This window comes from Lissotriton helveticus, chromosome 1_1 (genome assembly GCF_964261635.1).
Source record: "Lissotriton helveticus chromosome 1_1, aLisHel1.1, whole genome shotgun sequence".
Taxonomy (NCBI): domain Eukaryota; kingdom Metazoa; phylum Chordata; class Amphibia; order Caudata; family Salamandridae; genus Lissotriton; species Lissotriton helveticus.
In genome coordinates, this window is record NC_136057.1 from 1,463,063,972 (window position 1) to 1,463,078,243 (window position 14,272).

Consider the following 14,272-nt stretch of genomic DNA (forward strand, 5'->3'; position numbering starts at 1 on the left):
AAGCAATGGCAAATCCAAACAGAAGGAAGGAAAACAAAATGACAGAAGCCGATCAGTGCTATGGCAATGGTTGAATTCCCTTGTCGAGTGCTTACAGGATTGGGTGTCTTGGGACTAATTCAAAGACAATTAGCCACTCAAAACACGATAGAGGGAGCTGTTGTGCAAGCAATGTTGTGGGGAGGAGGTGGAGGGCACAGGGAGATTAAGTGACGGACGACGCTGAAACAAATGAAGCGACCGCGAACACGAAGTAAATAAAACAGAACACTTAACACAAGCAGAGGCAGGCCAACAAAAAAAAGAGTGCTCGCAAAGAATCTTAAATAACCTGAAGAGTAAGAGCACATGTAACAGTGGCAGTCCTCATGAGAGGATAAAGTCCAAAAGGAGGGACTACTAAGCGTATTCACCAAACAAAAGCCCTCATTTGCAAAGGACAGTAATAGGAACCAATGAAAAAGATGGGCGGTGCTTGAAGCTCCTATTGTAGATACAGTATGTCTCGAAGAGACAGCGCACATGCGCTGCGTAGGCGAGACCTAATGAATGCTGTTATGCCGGAGGCTCAGAGGGGGTGTGGCCTAATGTTACTAGGCAACACAAACAATGAGGGGAAAATAGGGTGGGACAAACAAACAAAGCCCAGGAACTCTTGGTGGCAGTGCCTAGCCTCCTAGGCACTGCACCTCCTGGTTGCTCACATAAAACTACTATAAAAAACCTAAAATGAAAGTGGGAACATTTTAAAAGAATAAAATTCAAAAGAATGTACAAGCATTCTGGGCACGAGCCAGGCAAGTTAACGATATTCAGTGCTGTACTAGGAATGCTGCCTGCCCCAATCACCATAAAGCCTTTCACATTACCCCATTACAGGCCCTCTCATAGACAGACCACCACTTGATCTATTACTTATAGAGAAATTGAACACCAACCTCCCCCTCCACCCCCCGCCCAAACACCGATCCTGCCAGTGGACCGTCTTGATCCACACATCTTGGAGACTAGCCTATGTGCTCACCCAGTGCCCGTCCTGCCTCCTTTTCGAGCTCCAGGCCAAATGTTTTTCCAACTAGACTCAGCCCTACACACTAAACCCTTTCTCCTCCGACTGAGACCATTTCCTTCCACCACCTGGTACAGTCCTGCTCTGAAGGAGTTCAAGCTCCAGTGCAAGAAACTTGAGAACTTCTGGAGAATCAACTAGGCTCGGGGTCACTGGAATTATGCAAGTCTGCTGTGTTTTTTCCACATCTACAGATTTTTACAAAAATGTTTCTAGACTTTATAAAATCAGGTTATTAAATCATAGCAACACATGTTGCAGCACAGTTGTAAGTCTTACCCAAAAGCTGAATGGTTGTTCACCTTTACGTTATGTATTACTGCATTTGGCTGGTAAATTAGTATTAATCAGGAGATACCTTTGCCCAGGCATGTAAATCTGTGTAAAAATTACAAGAAGTAATACTATTTTAGTATATATTACGTTTCATAATTTACTTTTCCTTGCTGCATAATTTATTTCTACCCCGGAGTATAATTCCAGTTGTCCTCACTATACCTTATGAGCTAAGAACAATCGGCGATGCCCAGTGCTCATCTAAAAAGCAAATCTTAAAGGCCAAGGCAGCTTATTATGCCACCAGAATTAATAAAGCATGTAACCCCTCAAAGGAACTGTTTAAGATATTTTGTTTCATTCACATTCCTGTCTTACTACCAAGCTGGAGCCTTATCATTCCCTCTGCTATAATCTCTTGTCTTGTTTTCGTGAGAATAATAAACATATTTGCAAGAACTTCCAGACACCCAGTCTACCTGAAAATTAACTTGTTTCGGACACCACCTCCACAAATTGCTAAGTTTCCTCCCATATCATTGGGAACATTACCCTCCCTTCTGTCATCTATTAAATCAGGTTCCCTCTTAGACCTGTATATTCCCACCTGCCCACAGTACTGAGACAGGATTCATGTCTGTTCTGGGCAACCTTTGCTGCTTAGGCGACCAGGGCTCAACTTTGGTCCTGGTTCTTCTAGGCCTCTCCACAGTATTTGATGTGGTCTACCACTCTCTGCTACTTGACCACTTCATGGAAGCAGAGATCCAAAACCATGCCTTAAATCCTACCCTCAAGGCTGCTCTCAGGCATTCAGCATGTCCCCAGGTTCCAGGTCTTGGCGGCCAGGTAGGAAAAGGACCTTCCTCCCGTAGTCGCTCTTCGGATGCGGGGGACGGCGGCGAGGGCGTGGTTGGCTGATCGGAGGTGGCGGTTGGGCGCGTAGAAGTTGATTCGGCTGTTGAGGTAGCTCGGACCCTGGTCGTGTAGGGCTTTGTGTGCGTGGGTGAGGAGGCGGAAGGTGATTCTTTTGTTGACGGGGAGCCAGTGGAGGTCTCTCAGATGTCCGGTGATGTGGCTGGTTCGTGGGATGTCGAGGATGAGTCTGGCTGAGGCGTTCTGGATCCGCTGGAGTCTCTTCTGGAGCTTGGCGGTGGTCCCGGCGTAGAGGGCGTTGCCGTAGTCCAGTCGGCTGGTGACGAGGGCCTGGGTGACGGTCTTCCTGGTCTCGGTGGGGATCCACCAGAAGATCTTCCGTAGCATGCGTAGGATGTTGAAGCACGACGAGGAGACGGCGTTGACTTGTCTGGTCATGGAGAGGGAGGAGTCCAGGATGAAGCCCAGGTTGCGTGCGTGGTCTGTCGGTTTGGGTGCGGTGCCCAGGGCGGGAGGCCACCAGGAGTCGTCCCAGGCGGAGGGTGAAGAGCCCAGGATGAGGACCTCCGTCTTGTCAGAGTTCAGTTTCAGGCGGCTGGTCGTCATCCACTCGGCTACCTCTTTCATCCCTTCGTGCAGGTTGGCTCTGGCGGAGGCGGGGTCGTTGGTCAGGGAGAGGATCAGCTGGGTGTCGTCGGCGTAGGAGATTATGCTGAGGTTGTGTTTGCGTACGATGGCTGCGAGGGGGCTCATGTAGACGTTGAAGAGGGTGGGGCTCAGAGATGACCCTTGGGGGACGCCGCAGATGACTTCGGAGGCTTCTGACTTGTACGGTGGTAGGCGGACTCTCTGTGTTCTTCCGTCGAGGAAGGAGATGATCCATTCCAGCGCCTTGTCCTGGATTCCGACGTTGCTGAGGCGCTGTACTAGGGTGCGGTGGCAGACAGTGTCCGTTTCCAATCTTAGGGCCCGATTATAATATCGGGCGATTGGACCGCTGTTGCAGCACTCAGGACACCACATGACAAGCAGTTGTTGGTCTGAACGCCGATTTAAAATATGGCCGTTGTGTTGGCTGTCAGAAAGTGCTCCTTTAAACTGTGGCTTGTGCTGTGGCCCAGGAAAAGGGGCACAGCACAAGCCACTGTTTTAAGGAGCACTTAGAGGGTGCATGGCACACAGTGCAAGGATGTTTCGTGAGGGCACTACATGTGCCCCCAGGGCCACTTTGCAGTGGCCCACGAGGGACAAGGGCCCTGTTTGGGGCTGCCAAAGACCCTTTCCGACATTGTTTATATGGCGATCACTGCCATGAAAAGGCTATCAGAAAGTGACTGCAAATCCCCGATGGGCCTGCCTCAGCACTGCAGCCATTCAAGAGATAAGATTCCTGGGGTACACCAGATCCGCATACCCCCACCTACCCGGTTGGTTTCAGTCTAACCTCCTGCATCATATTATGGCAGTTAGACCGACAGGCTGTATGTCGGATGGGACCGCCACTGATGGGCTGTCGGTGGCAGTACACCAACCATCGTAATGAGGCCCTTAGAGGCCATATCAACTGATATCTCACTGTTCTAAGGCATGTGTAGCTGTAGATACACATGCTCTGCATACTCCTGACATCTAGTGTTGGATTCAGAGTTGTCTCTGAACACCCTCAACTCCCAGTTAAGAAAAGGATTACATTTAAATCTTTCAGACTGGTTTTCAGAGCTGTTCACGGACAGGGCAGGGCCCTTATTACTGTAGAAAAAAAGCCACTCTTTATAACCATAGCCAAAAAACCTCAGCCGCTCAACTCCCCGTAGTCCCCAGACTTCACCAATCCATATCAGGAGGCAGAGATTTCTCTGTCACCGGAGGTAGGCTCTGGCCCTCCCTGCCCTTACAGCTACACCTCTAACCCAACTGTTTCGGTTTTGTAAGATGCTGAAAGCCTGAATATGCTTTGCAGAATAGGACTTTCTAGTGCCGATCCCATTGTTGCTCAGCGCCAGGACACCATGCCGTGGTAATATTGCACTCTGTATATTTCCCTACAAATATATCACATCGTGTTCTAGGGCTGTTTCTTATTAACAATTTAAGTATGGGCCCTTTTCCTAACAGAGCACTTTCAAGATCAAAATAAAGGAAGGGATCAATTGAACATCACCTCACCATGGAAAACAACGAGAATTGGCACATTACCCATAAATGATAAACCCAATGCTTTTACTTCACCTATTAACACAGTGGACATGAAGTTCCAGCAAGGCCCTTTACTTCCAAACCTCTGGTTCTCCTATGAAGACATGAGACAAAATATTATTCGCTGTATTAGCAACGCCCGTTCGGACGGGGTCATGGGCCCTAATGAGCTCCTGCAGGCGCTGTTTAAAGCTAATCCCACGCTTTGGTCCGAACATCTGGCCCCACTATTTTTGCATTAGCACTCTTAGACGTAGACTCCAAATATTTAGCCAGCCTCTTGTTGAAAGATGCGTTGTCCTGGGCGCTAAAAACTCAGCGGCTGCCATTTAACCAGACTGGCTTTGTGGCCAAATTAGGCACTAGTTGCAACCTACTAATCTTATCCATACTTATGGAGAAAGCAGCGACCTTAAAAATGTCATTGCACTGCTGCTTTGTTGATTTTAAAGCGGCCTTTGACCGGGTGCCTAGGGACCTGTTATGGCACAAATTACAAAAATGGGGAATCCTGAGTGACCTGTTAAAATTAATAATCCAACTTCATTCAAACACCTGGATTCACATCAAATTGGGTGACGGGTCACACGTCTCAAGAAAAATACTGACTTTCTGTGGAGTCAAACAAGGGTGTGTGCTGGCCCCTCCTTTGTTCAATCTTTTTTATCTCCGACTTATCCCACCTATTGGATAAGGTCAACTCTCATTCCCCTTCTCTTGGTGGATCCCGAATTAGTAATTTGTTTTATTCAGCTACACGAGGGTCGGTTTACAGAGACTTCTTGACCAGCTGCTTTCTTGCACATCAAGTAACGATCCAGATTTAAATCTTTCAAAAACGAAAGCTATCACCTTCGGGAATCGGAAGCAGCAAACAGGTGGGTAGTTCTTCGACGGCAAAAAAAATCGAAGCTGTGACCTTGTATAAATATCTGGGCATCTAAATGGATTCCAAGGGCTCTTTTGTAAAACAGAAAGAAGCAGACAAAGCAAAAAGCATTGTCCCTCGAAGCAGCAACAATGAAACTTTTGGCACAGCTACTTTGCCCAAGCTTATCCCCCCTCCTGACAGTCATGAAGGCAAAGATTACAAACTGTCTAACCTATGGCCAAGAAATAATGTTGGGGAGCAATTTGTCAATGCTGAATAAAACAACAATTAGAATTTACAAACTAGCCTGGCACCTTCCGAAATCGGCATCTCCGGCCAGATCAGGCTCGAGTTCGGCCTTCTGAACCATGAGGGCGTCGGAGCAGGTGCATTCATCAAACTGTGCCACAGACTGCGTAATTCAAGGGAAGGAAGCCTGGAGACCAAGTTGTAGCAAGAAATATCAACAGGTCAACCCAGTCAAAAACACCAATGTTTCCTTGACCACTCTTTGAAACTGCTCGATGCCGTGGACTATTGGGGAACTAACCCGCCCCAGCAGGAACTAAAATTGTCCATTAAAAGAAGTGTTCGTCTCTGGTCTTTTCATCAGGTCAGGGCACAGTTGTCTAAAAGAAAACATGCCTGGTCTATAATCACTGAGCTCAAACCCAGATCAGAGGCCCCATATCTTTCGAGCACTTATGCAGCTGTCTGGAAGAAAAAATATATGGCACTGAGGATGGGCGAATGGCCCTTTTCAAAACATTTGCCTGCATAGCGTCGCTCAAATGAGGACACTAATTGTAGAGGCTGCGGTCATCACTCATAAACAATTGAGCACGTGGTGTGTTTGCCCTGCATTTCTCAAGGATAGAAGGCGGTGTTGCGCGGTGAATGGATCAAGCACGGCGTTCGATCATGCCGGCAAGCCATTATATCAACAATGAACCCCAACGACACAATGCTCAATGTTAAGTTTGCAAAATTTGTTTTCCAAACTGCATAAAAACTAAACTCCGTAGCTTTGCAGGAACCATCGCCACAATTTTCAAACTTATGACCTGTCTGGGACCCCCTGTCCCCTATTAAACTCCAAGACTCTTTACTGGTGGAGCCTTTGCATGTTTTACTGGAAGTTGGGGGTGGGTTTTACACTCCTCAACAAGGTCATTATGTTTTTAAACACACTTTAGCTGTTTGTTGCTTTAAAAATAATAATAATAATAATTATATATATATATATATTTCATACTATGGTATATTTTTAACAATTTAAATTTTTTGCTGCATTTAAGATGAAATGTATTTTTTTAATGTTTTTATATTGTCATGATTATAAGTAATCGCACAATAAACAATAATTCACCTCTTGTTAGAAATGAGGGTCTCTAGTTGGCAGAGGTAGGTACCTTTATCCAAATAGGGACGCTTGCTTTAATAATAATAATAAAAAATAAAAAAAGTATGTGCTCAAAAACCCTAGCTGTAAAGTGCAGTTGGCTTAAAATCTAGGATTAGGCAAATTTGTGACACATGAAAAGGGGATATCTTGCAGCTATGAATTTTTTGTTGTTGTGCTACTTTATGTGGAAAGTTGTTCCTGTTTACACCACTATCTCCTGTACATGGTGTTTACATGATTGTTTAAAGCCCGGGGTGTTGGGCAGTTGGCCTGCTATCAATGCTACGTAAAGCCGGCCTGGTATCAATGCTGAGCAAAGAAGCCTTATGTATTAAAATGTTTTACCCATTCTGTGTCCATTGGAAAGTGTGATAGTACATATTGGCCAAAATACTATGAGTCATCCATTTCACCAATCAGTGACTGCGTTAAACATGGCCAAAAGATTAAATATGTTTTACATACTCCTAGATTCTCTGTAGTGTATGAAATTATATCCTGTGCCTTTAATCCAAGCATACAACACCGGAAGAAACTGAAGGAAAAGGAATCCTAAAAACATTTTAGTGACATCCCTAAAAAACTAAATGCAAACATACTAATCTTATAAACGTTTTTCTTTCTTCACTCTCTTGCATAACAAACTCATACTGTGTTGACCATTTCAGAAAGAAATTAAAGCAAATGACAGTCTGTCTCTTGTCATTTTCTTCGAATGGTGTTTTAGTTATTGCTATGCAGGTTTTTATCAGTGTTCATGTGCTTACACAGTTAAGAGCCATTTCTTTCAGTGGCGTTTTACCAGTTATAAGCTTCAACGTAAAATAGAAAAGCCTACTGATAGATGTGCAGACCCCTAAAATGGGATGTGTGACTGGCAGTCTGGAGATTGTGAGTGCGCCATTGCCATGATTAGTGTGAGGGCTGGGACGCCTGGTGGGGTATCTAAAATCACCTTTTCGAGGGGCCATTCTAATATGAAACATTATAAGGCTTGAGGTTTACTGCTAGCAACCATAAGGCCTTCTTAGCCCTTTATTCTGTTTTTTCCCAGTAACTAATGTGCCCTTATCTAGGAGTTGACCAGCTAAAAAGCATTATTTACCTTTCTTTTGCTAATAATATTTTCTCTGTTAAATGCGAGATAGTCATAATTTATGAGCTGCCTGTTGGGCTAAGAAGTGCTCGATTTTATATGTTACAGAGCTTTGACAACCATGGTAATGACTGTGCTGACACGTCCTTGTGGGTGGTATGCATACCTTTCCTGATGCCAAAGGAAGGCCTAGAATTAAAAATATAGGACTGTGGATTGTGCCCATATTCATTTATGTTCAGTCCACCAAATGAATAATGTGACTAAATATATTTTTTTCTTCAGGGCTGATATTTTACTGAACAGTGAGCCTGAATGGGCTTCGTTCTCTGAAATTTGTCGAGGCTGTGAACAATGTGTAATTAAATAAGTAACGGCTCCATCGGACTTAGTGTCTGTCGTGATCCGTGATGAAATCCTACATACTCTCTAAGATAATAATCCAGTTAATTAAGCAATAAAGCCTCTGCACGTTCTCAAAGTCCAACATGTTTAGTATGTCTACTAAATATTGTTGCCAATAAAGTGTGCCTATTCAAGAAGCCATTGTTTCCTGTGTACATCATACAGATCATCTGTTAGGCCTACCAACCGGTCATTCTAAATACTAAATTGTTAAATTCCATTCATGTGCACAATAGCTTAATCAAATCTTCCACTTCCAAATACACCAGTGCAATGATTACCAACGCGCAGTGGAACTCAGGAAGTTGTGTTGGAAAAAAGGTAATCAACAACTATATTGATGTGCCCTCCCATTTAAGGTTCCTAAACACTCAGTCCATACGTTATCCATCAACGAAATACAACTACAACTGTTAATGTTTTTTTTCTTCACCTATCGCATTATGTTAATGAGAAACAGTCTGCCATTGTCTGTGTATTCCTTCTGTATGTGTTAATACTGTATTTGTGTTTCATCTTTGTCTCCAGAATTTGAAAGACGTTCTTGCTGAATTAATTCCAAAGGAACAGACCAGGGTCAAAAACTTTAAGAAGCAGCATGGTGCAACGGTCATTGGCCAGATCACCGTGGACATGGTGAGTGCTCCAAGTTGTAGCTCTGCAGCATAGTTCTTTTAACTTCCCTTCTTTGTTTCGTTTGTGTTCTGGTTTCAGTTTTAGATAAGGACGTTTTCCCTGGTTTGATGCATCTGTTATTTGAATGTCTTAATCATGGAATTTACCATTTGCAGTCTATTTATCACTCGAAGGGCTTGTATTCTACATGCATGACCCCCACATACTTTCCCACAGCTTTGACCAGCATGACGTCTAATGTTTTAACTTTATAACGAAGTAATGTTGGGGTGACTGACTCAAGATAATTTATTGATATCTGAGTTTTCTTTCTCCCTATCATGATTTGTTCTCTGAAACATGAATTTCGTTTTTGTGTAGCTCTTATGATTTATGAACCTTTTCAGTGTCCCATACGCCCACCTTATTTCATTTTCCCATCGACATCAGATCTGTAGTGCATTTCAGCAGCCATTCCCTGCTCACCTCCTATCTAAAGCATGGGGCAGAAAGGGTGAGCACCCGTTAGACGCGTACCTGCTCTATACAGTGCTGCGGTTAGAAAGCATGTTGAAGGCGATCTCTACAGTGCAGTGAGATCCGCTGATAGGAACTCCATAATGCGCTTTAAAACGCTGCCTGTTTACTGCATTTGCTTAGCCTCTTGGACCTTTAGTGAGGTGCATCTGCGAAATGAGAAGGAATACGTGCTTTTCATTTAGCCACCTTACTACTGTATTAATGCATGTTCCTTGTAAAGTGCTCCTATATTTGACAGGGTTCAGCAGGACTTTGGAAAAATGTTACGAAAAAAAGGGCGAATCCAAGGGAGTCCCCCTTAATAGTCCTGTGGGCAGAAGCCAAATAGGCTGCAGAGCAGCTCTTCGCCGGCACCGTGAGAACGCGACACAGAAGTCTCTGAAATAACTCGGTTGGTGTTTTGCCAGCGTCCATTCAGCGGTGCTGGAAGCCCCGACCTCCACTCTTGGCTGCTGCAGTGCGTCAGGAGCTGGCTGTGCTGCACATCAAATCCCCAGTCGCCTTAATGAATGGAGACTGGACTAATGGCTTCTGAGCCTGAATGGATGTCCTTCGCATGGCCAGGACCTGCAGCCAAGTGACGGCATGGAGAAACACTTGCCTCAAGTGAACAAAGGAGGATGGACATTAGAGCAGGGATATTTCAGAAATGTACATTTGCTTTGCCTTAAAATGCACTTCATTTGTAATGGTGACTATAAACATTCAAGGTGGACATATATTTAGATATAGTGAAAAATACAAATGGCACATCTTAAATCTGATTCCTGTATGGTGAACAAGGGGCGAAAGCCTAGTACAAGTTGATCTTCATATTGAATGTAAATTGTAGAACAGCAAATGCTTGGGTAACCGCTGGATGCTCGGAGTCAGGTTAGCTTAGCCACACAGGACTAGTTGCACTTTTATCCTGCCTCGCTTCACCAGTTAAGGCTTCCGCCGCAAGCCTAGTCCCTGTTTGCGTGTCCCAGTGCCTCTTACAAGCCTGAATGGTGAGGCTTGTTGCTGCCAAGTAGAGGCATACCCATACGTTAACCCTGTTGGAACGTCGTAGCTAATCAGCAGACAAATTGGAGATTGTTCAAAATGTGCAATCAGTGGCCTGTTAAAGTAAACTGGTGGACTGCCTTATGTTTAGGAGAGCGTTGGTAAACAGGTGACTGCATCGTCTAATGATGAAAACCTTCATTTCACTCTGGGGAGAGTGAGATGAGAATTATTCATGTCTGAATGAGGATTATTGCTATTATTGTATGGGAGACAACTAATCTACCTAGTAAGAGATCATCCCTCTGCATTATGGCATGTTTTCCCTGTCTACTCTTCGTCACCTAGTTGTGCCTTAGTATTTGTTCCCTCATTATGCTGCTGGCTTTCAGATTTCTGAACAATGGATCACATAGTATGCATTTTCAGAACTGCATCCCATGTAGGATATCTAGAGTCTTGGCATGTCCAAGGATTTAACTGTTGAGCCTCTCCGACTCTTTCCAATACAAAGTGTTCCCTCACTGACCAAGTTTGCTGATTGTATTTGGCGGTGCATGGTTATTGATTCCTGCAGGACTTGTATGTTGGCCGTTGATCGATTGTCCTAAACGCGAAACATTTCAAACTTCCCTGGGCACTCTGCTCTGTTGTAAATAAATAACAGTTGGAGGGTGATATTTTGCCTGGCTTTGATTTCTGTCTTGTGCTGGTGAATTTGTTTAAAGAGTGAAAACCTTAGCCAATATTTACAAAAGAACAGCAAGCTTTTATTTCTTATTGTCTAAGCAGGATTTTAGAAATATTGTCTGATTTTAATAAAGTGCATGCGTCCGGAACATTGTCTGGGGGGGCTGTGTGACGTTAAGGCAGGTAAACAATCCTAGCAACAAGCATTGCTGCGGCCTTAGGAAAAACAGGAACCAGTTACTACTGGAAGCTTACTGAATGTAGGCCATTTCAGTTCGGGCGCAGCAAAGTCGACTAGCTAAGGCTTCATTTTAGATGATTGCGTGGGGGCAGAACGACTAGTTAAACAGTAACTCTATATCCTCTGCAAAAATATGTTCATGCACTGTTCCTCTTTTTGTTAAAATATGAATAAGACTTTATTATCATAAGTAAATATGCCCAAGCTGTACTTAGCATGAACACTGCATACACTGAGAGGTGAGGGATGAATCATTACCATGGCCAGGTTCAGCATCTGCCTGAGGCTGCGTGTTTGTTCTTACATCTTCTGCTCGTGCAGTCTCTTGCGAGTGTTCATGGACTGTGCAGGGGCTCTTGGTTTGGCTCGGGTATTTGTATTTGGCACTGCACGGTTGAACACTGGCAGATGCAAGCTTCTCACTGTATTAGGGCCAACTTCATGGTTAATGCCTGCTCTTAGGGTACATGTGCTGCTGGGTGGATGCCTTGGTACTGTTAAATCTTCTGCAGCTCCATTTCTCCCACCACACTCCCGCCTCACCAACCAGATCCCGGGAGTGCTGTAGGCATGCAGTTCCCTCTCTGGCGTGGCAGGATGTTGGCTCTAGGCAGGTGTGGGCGGGGTCAGGGCAGTGGCAAGTCCCCACTCTGGGTACTGCGAAGGAGTCGCTCATGCTGGCTGGCCGCCAGCGTGCAAAGGGGGTACTTGCTGGCGTCTCACAGAGGCGGGCAGGCCATCCATTTTGGGGTGCCGCGCATAAGCCTTATGCTTGTGCGATGGTGCTTGAGCATGCTTCTCAAATCAATCCACTTAGAGATTTTGCCTTCGTTGTCCAAGCAGCACTGAGTATCTCGGGACAGAAAGGGCATAACTGATCTCAGTCTCCGTGGGTCCAATGCAGGCTTTGCGCGCTTCAGGTAGACTGCTTCCTTCAGGGATCATCAGCATCGGTGCCATTCCTTAGGTTGTAGGCTTTACCAATAGAAGGGAGACTGGCACCATTTCGGTCTCGGATGCCCACCTTTCTCTGCGTTGGTGTGTAGGGCTTCAGATATTTGGAGGAAACAAATTAAGATAAAGGGCATTTTTCTTTTAATTTACCTTATATCTGTGGCAACCAGTTTCAGGTGGAATTTTTTTGAGTTTGTAATTCCATTTCTACAGTTCTTCTCCAGTGACACACAGCACAGGATGGAGGGACTGGGTGAGCAACCCATCTTCTCTGACGGTGTGTAACCATGGCTTTGCTTTGAAGACATACCTGTGTTCGGTGTTTCTGTGGCAAGGTCATAGGCCAACCTGTGTTCCTCTACTCCATCAAAGATGCTGATTTAAGCCATACATCTGCAGTCTGCTTCACAAAGACTTTTAGGAGAGGTGGGAGACACATTTCGGGTACTTGCATGTAGGGGAAGAGAAGACAGGCACTGACCGCAAGTAAAGCCAATGGAGTTGTGCCACACATAAAATGAGAATCCAGCATGATTACCCCACTACTTCTATGCCCACGCACTGTCATGCACACTTCACGTGCATGAGGCGGAACCGAGTGAATGAGGGGGCTGGTCATGTCATGTTGTTGCGATTTGTATGGCGCGCTAATCTCTGAGGAGGGTGTCCGGAAGGAGAAAGCTGTGCTAAGAGGAGCCTAGGATTTCCATTTCCTTCTGAAGTGAGGGATGGAGCTGGCAGCTCTGAAAGGGATGAGGAGCTTGTTTCAGGTCTTGGGGGGCAATATAGGAGATGGATCCCATTTTCGTGTGCCTGATGCAGAGGATGTGGGTGAGGAGGCGTCGACGGTCTGGGGTGCCTTTTAAGGGTATGGAAGTGGACGCGGTTGTTGAGGTAAGCATGGGCTAATTTATGTAATGCTTTGTAAATGAGGGAAGGAGGCACGTTTCTGAATGGGGAGCCAGTTGAGGTTTCTAAGGTGTCTAGTGATGTGTGTGAGGGGGTGGTGGGGCAAGGGGAAGGAGTAAGGGTGATTGAGTGTGAATCTTGTAGCTGTTCTTTGATCCTCTTGAAATCTGTTAGGGAGGCCTGACACTCATGACCACATAAAGGGCATTGTCCTAATCTTGTATGGTGATCGCTTGAGATATATTGTTCACAGGTGTCAAGTGGAAGCCATTTGAAGATTTTTCTGAACATCTTATGGGTGTGGAAGCATTTTGCTGCTGCTCCGGTTTTCAGTTGTCTGGCCCTAGCGATATGACTGTTGATTACGATAACAAAAACAGTGGATGAGTGTAGGGTGTAAGGGGACATTTATAGACCTGGCATAGTCACAACCCCCTAATGGACATATATTATAGCAAAAGAGTGACTATGGGTCTGAAGACAAACGGAAAGAATGTGTATGACTGTGTGCCTTGGTAACTCTTTCTGTAAGCCTCAAATGTTGAGGTCTATAACCGGATATTAACACTGTGTGAAGAAATATCCATCAGTTACTTTCCTGTGCCACCCTATTCATCATCTGAACCACTTCACACAGTGGAGAATCCAAGCCATAGCCACCTCAAATGATGTTTTTGTAGAGTGGTTTAATCGCTCTAGAATTAGGACTTGTGTGGCCAGAGGCTGGTGTATGAATAACAATGTAACTGAAAGCAGTGCATAAAGTGGTAAAGAAAAGTGCTCTAAATGTTAAAATTGGAGAATGAACGCAATAATCACTTTATTCTGGAGCCGTCCATTTCCAACTTAATAAAAACAGGTGAGTGCAAATAGGTCAGTAGTTTAAACAAATAGCTACTGACTTGATCTTTTGGTCGACATGTTTCTGCGGACATATAAGACCCACAAGGTATCTACCGCTTCTTCAGGACCTATTAAGTATTTGCTACTGCTTTGAACAATAATATAAATATAGTGAACACAGAAATGATCATTATATCACCTGGTCACTCCTGGTAATCCCCCTCTATTGCGAGGAAAACGTGCCTCTCCTCACCTGGCATACAGCTCAGGATAACGGGGCACCGCCCTGTCCGTCGGTA

General features: G+C 44.9%; 1 protein-coding gene across 1 annotated transcript in view; it reads left to right on the forward strand.

The window, feature by feature from the left end:
• Nucleotides 1-14,272, forward strand: part of CS (citrate synthase) — a 130,976-nt gene that overhangs the window by 64,209 nt on the left and 52,495 nt on the right. The window contains exon 3 of the mRNA XM_078686154.1: nt 8,723-8,830. Within this exon, the coding sequence (XP_078542280.1) occupies nt 8,723-8,830 (108 nt within the window). The remainder of the gene's footprint in view (nt 1-8,722; nt 8,831-14,272) is intronic.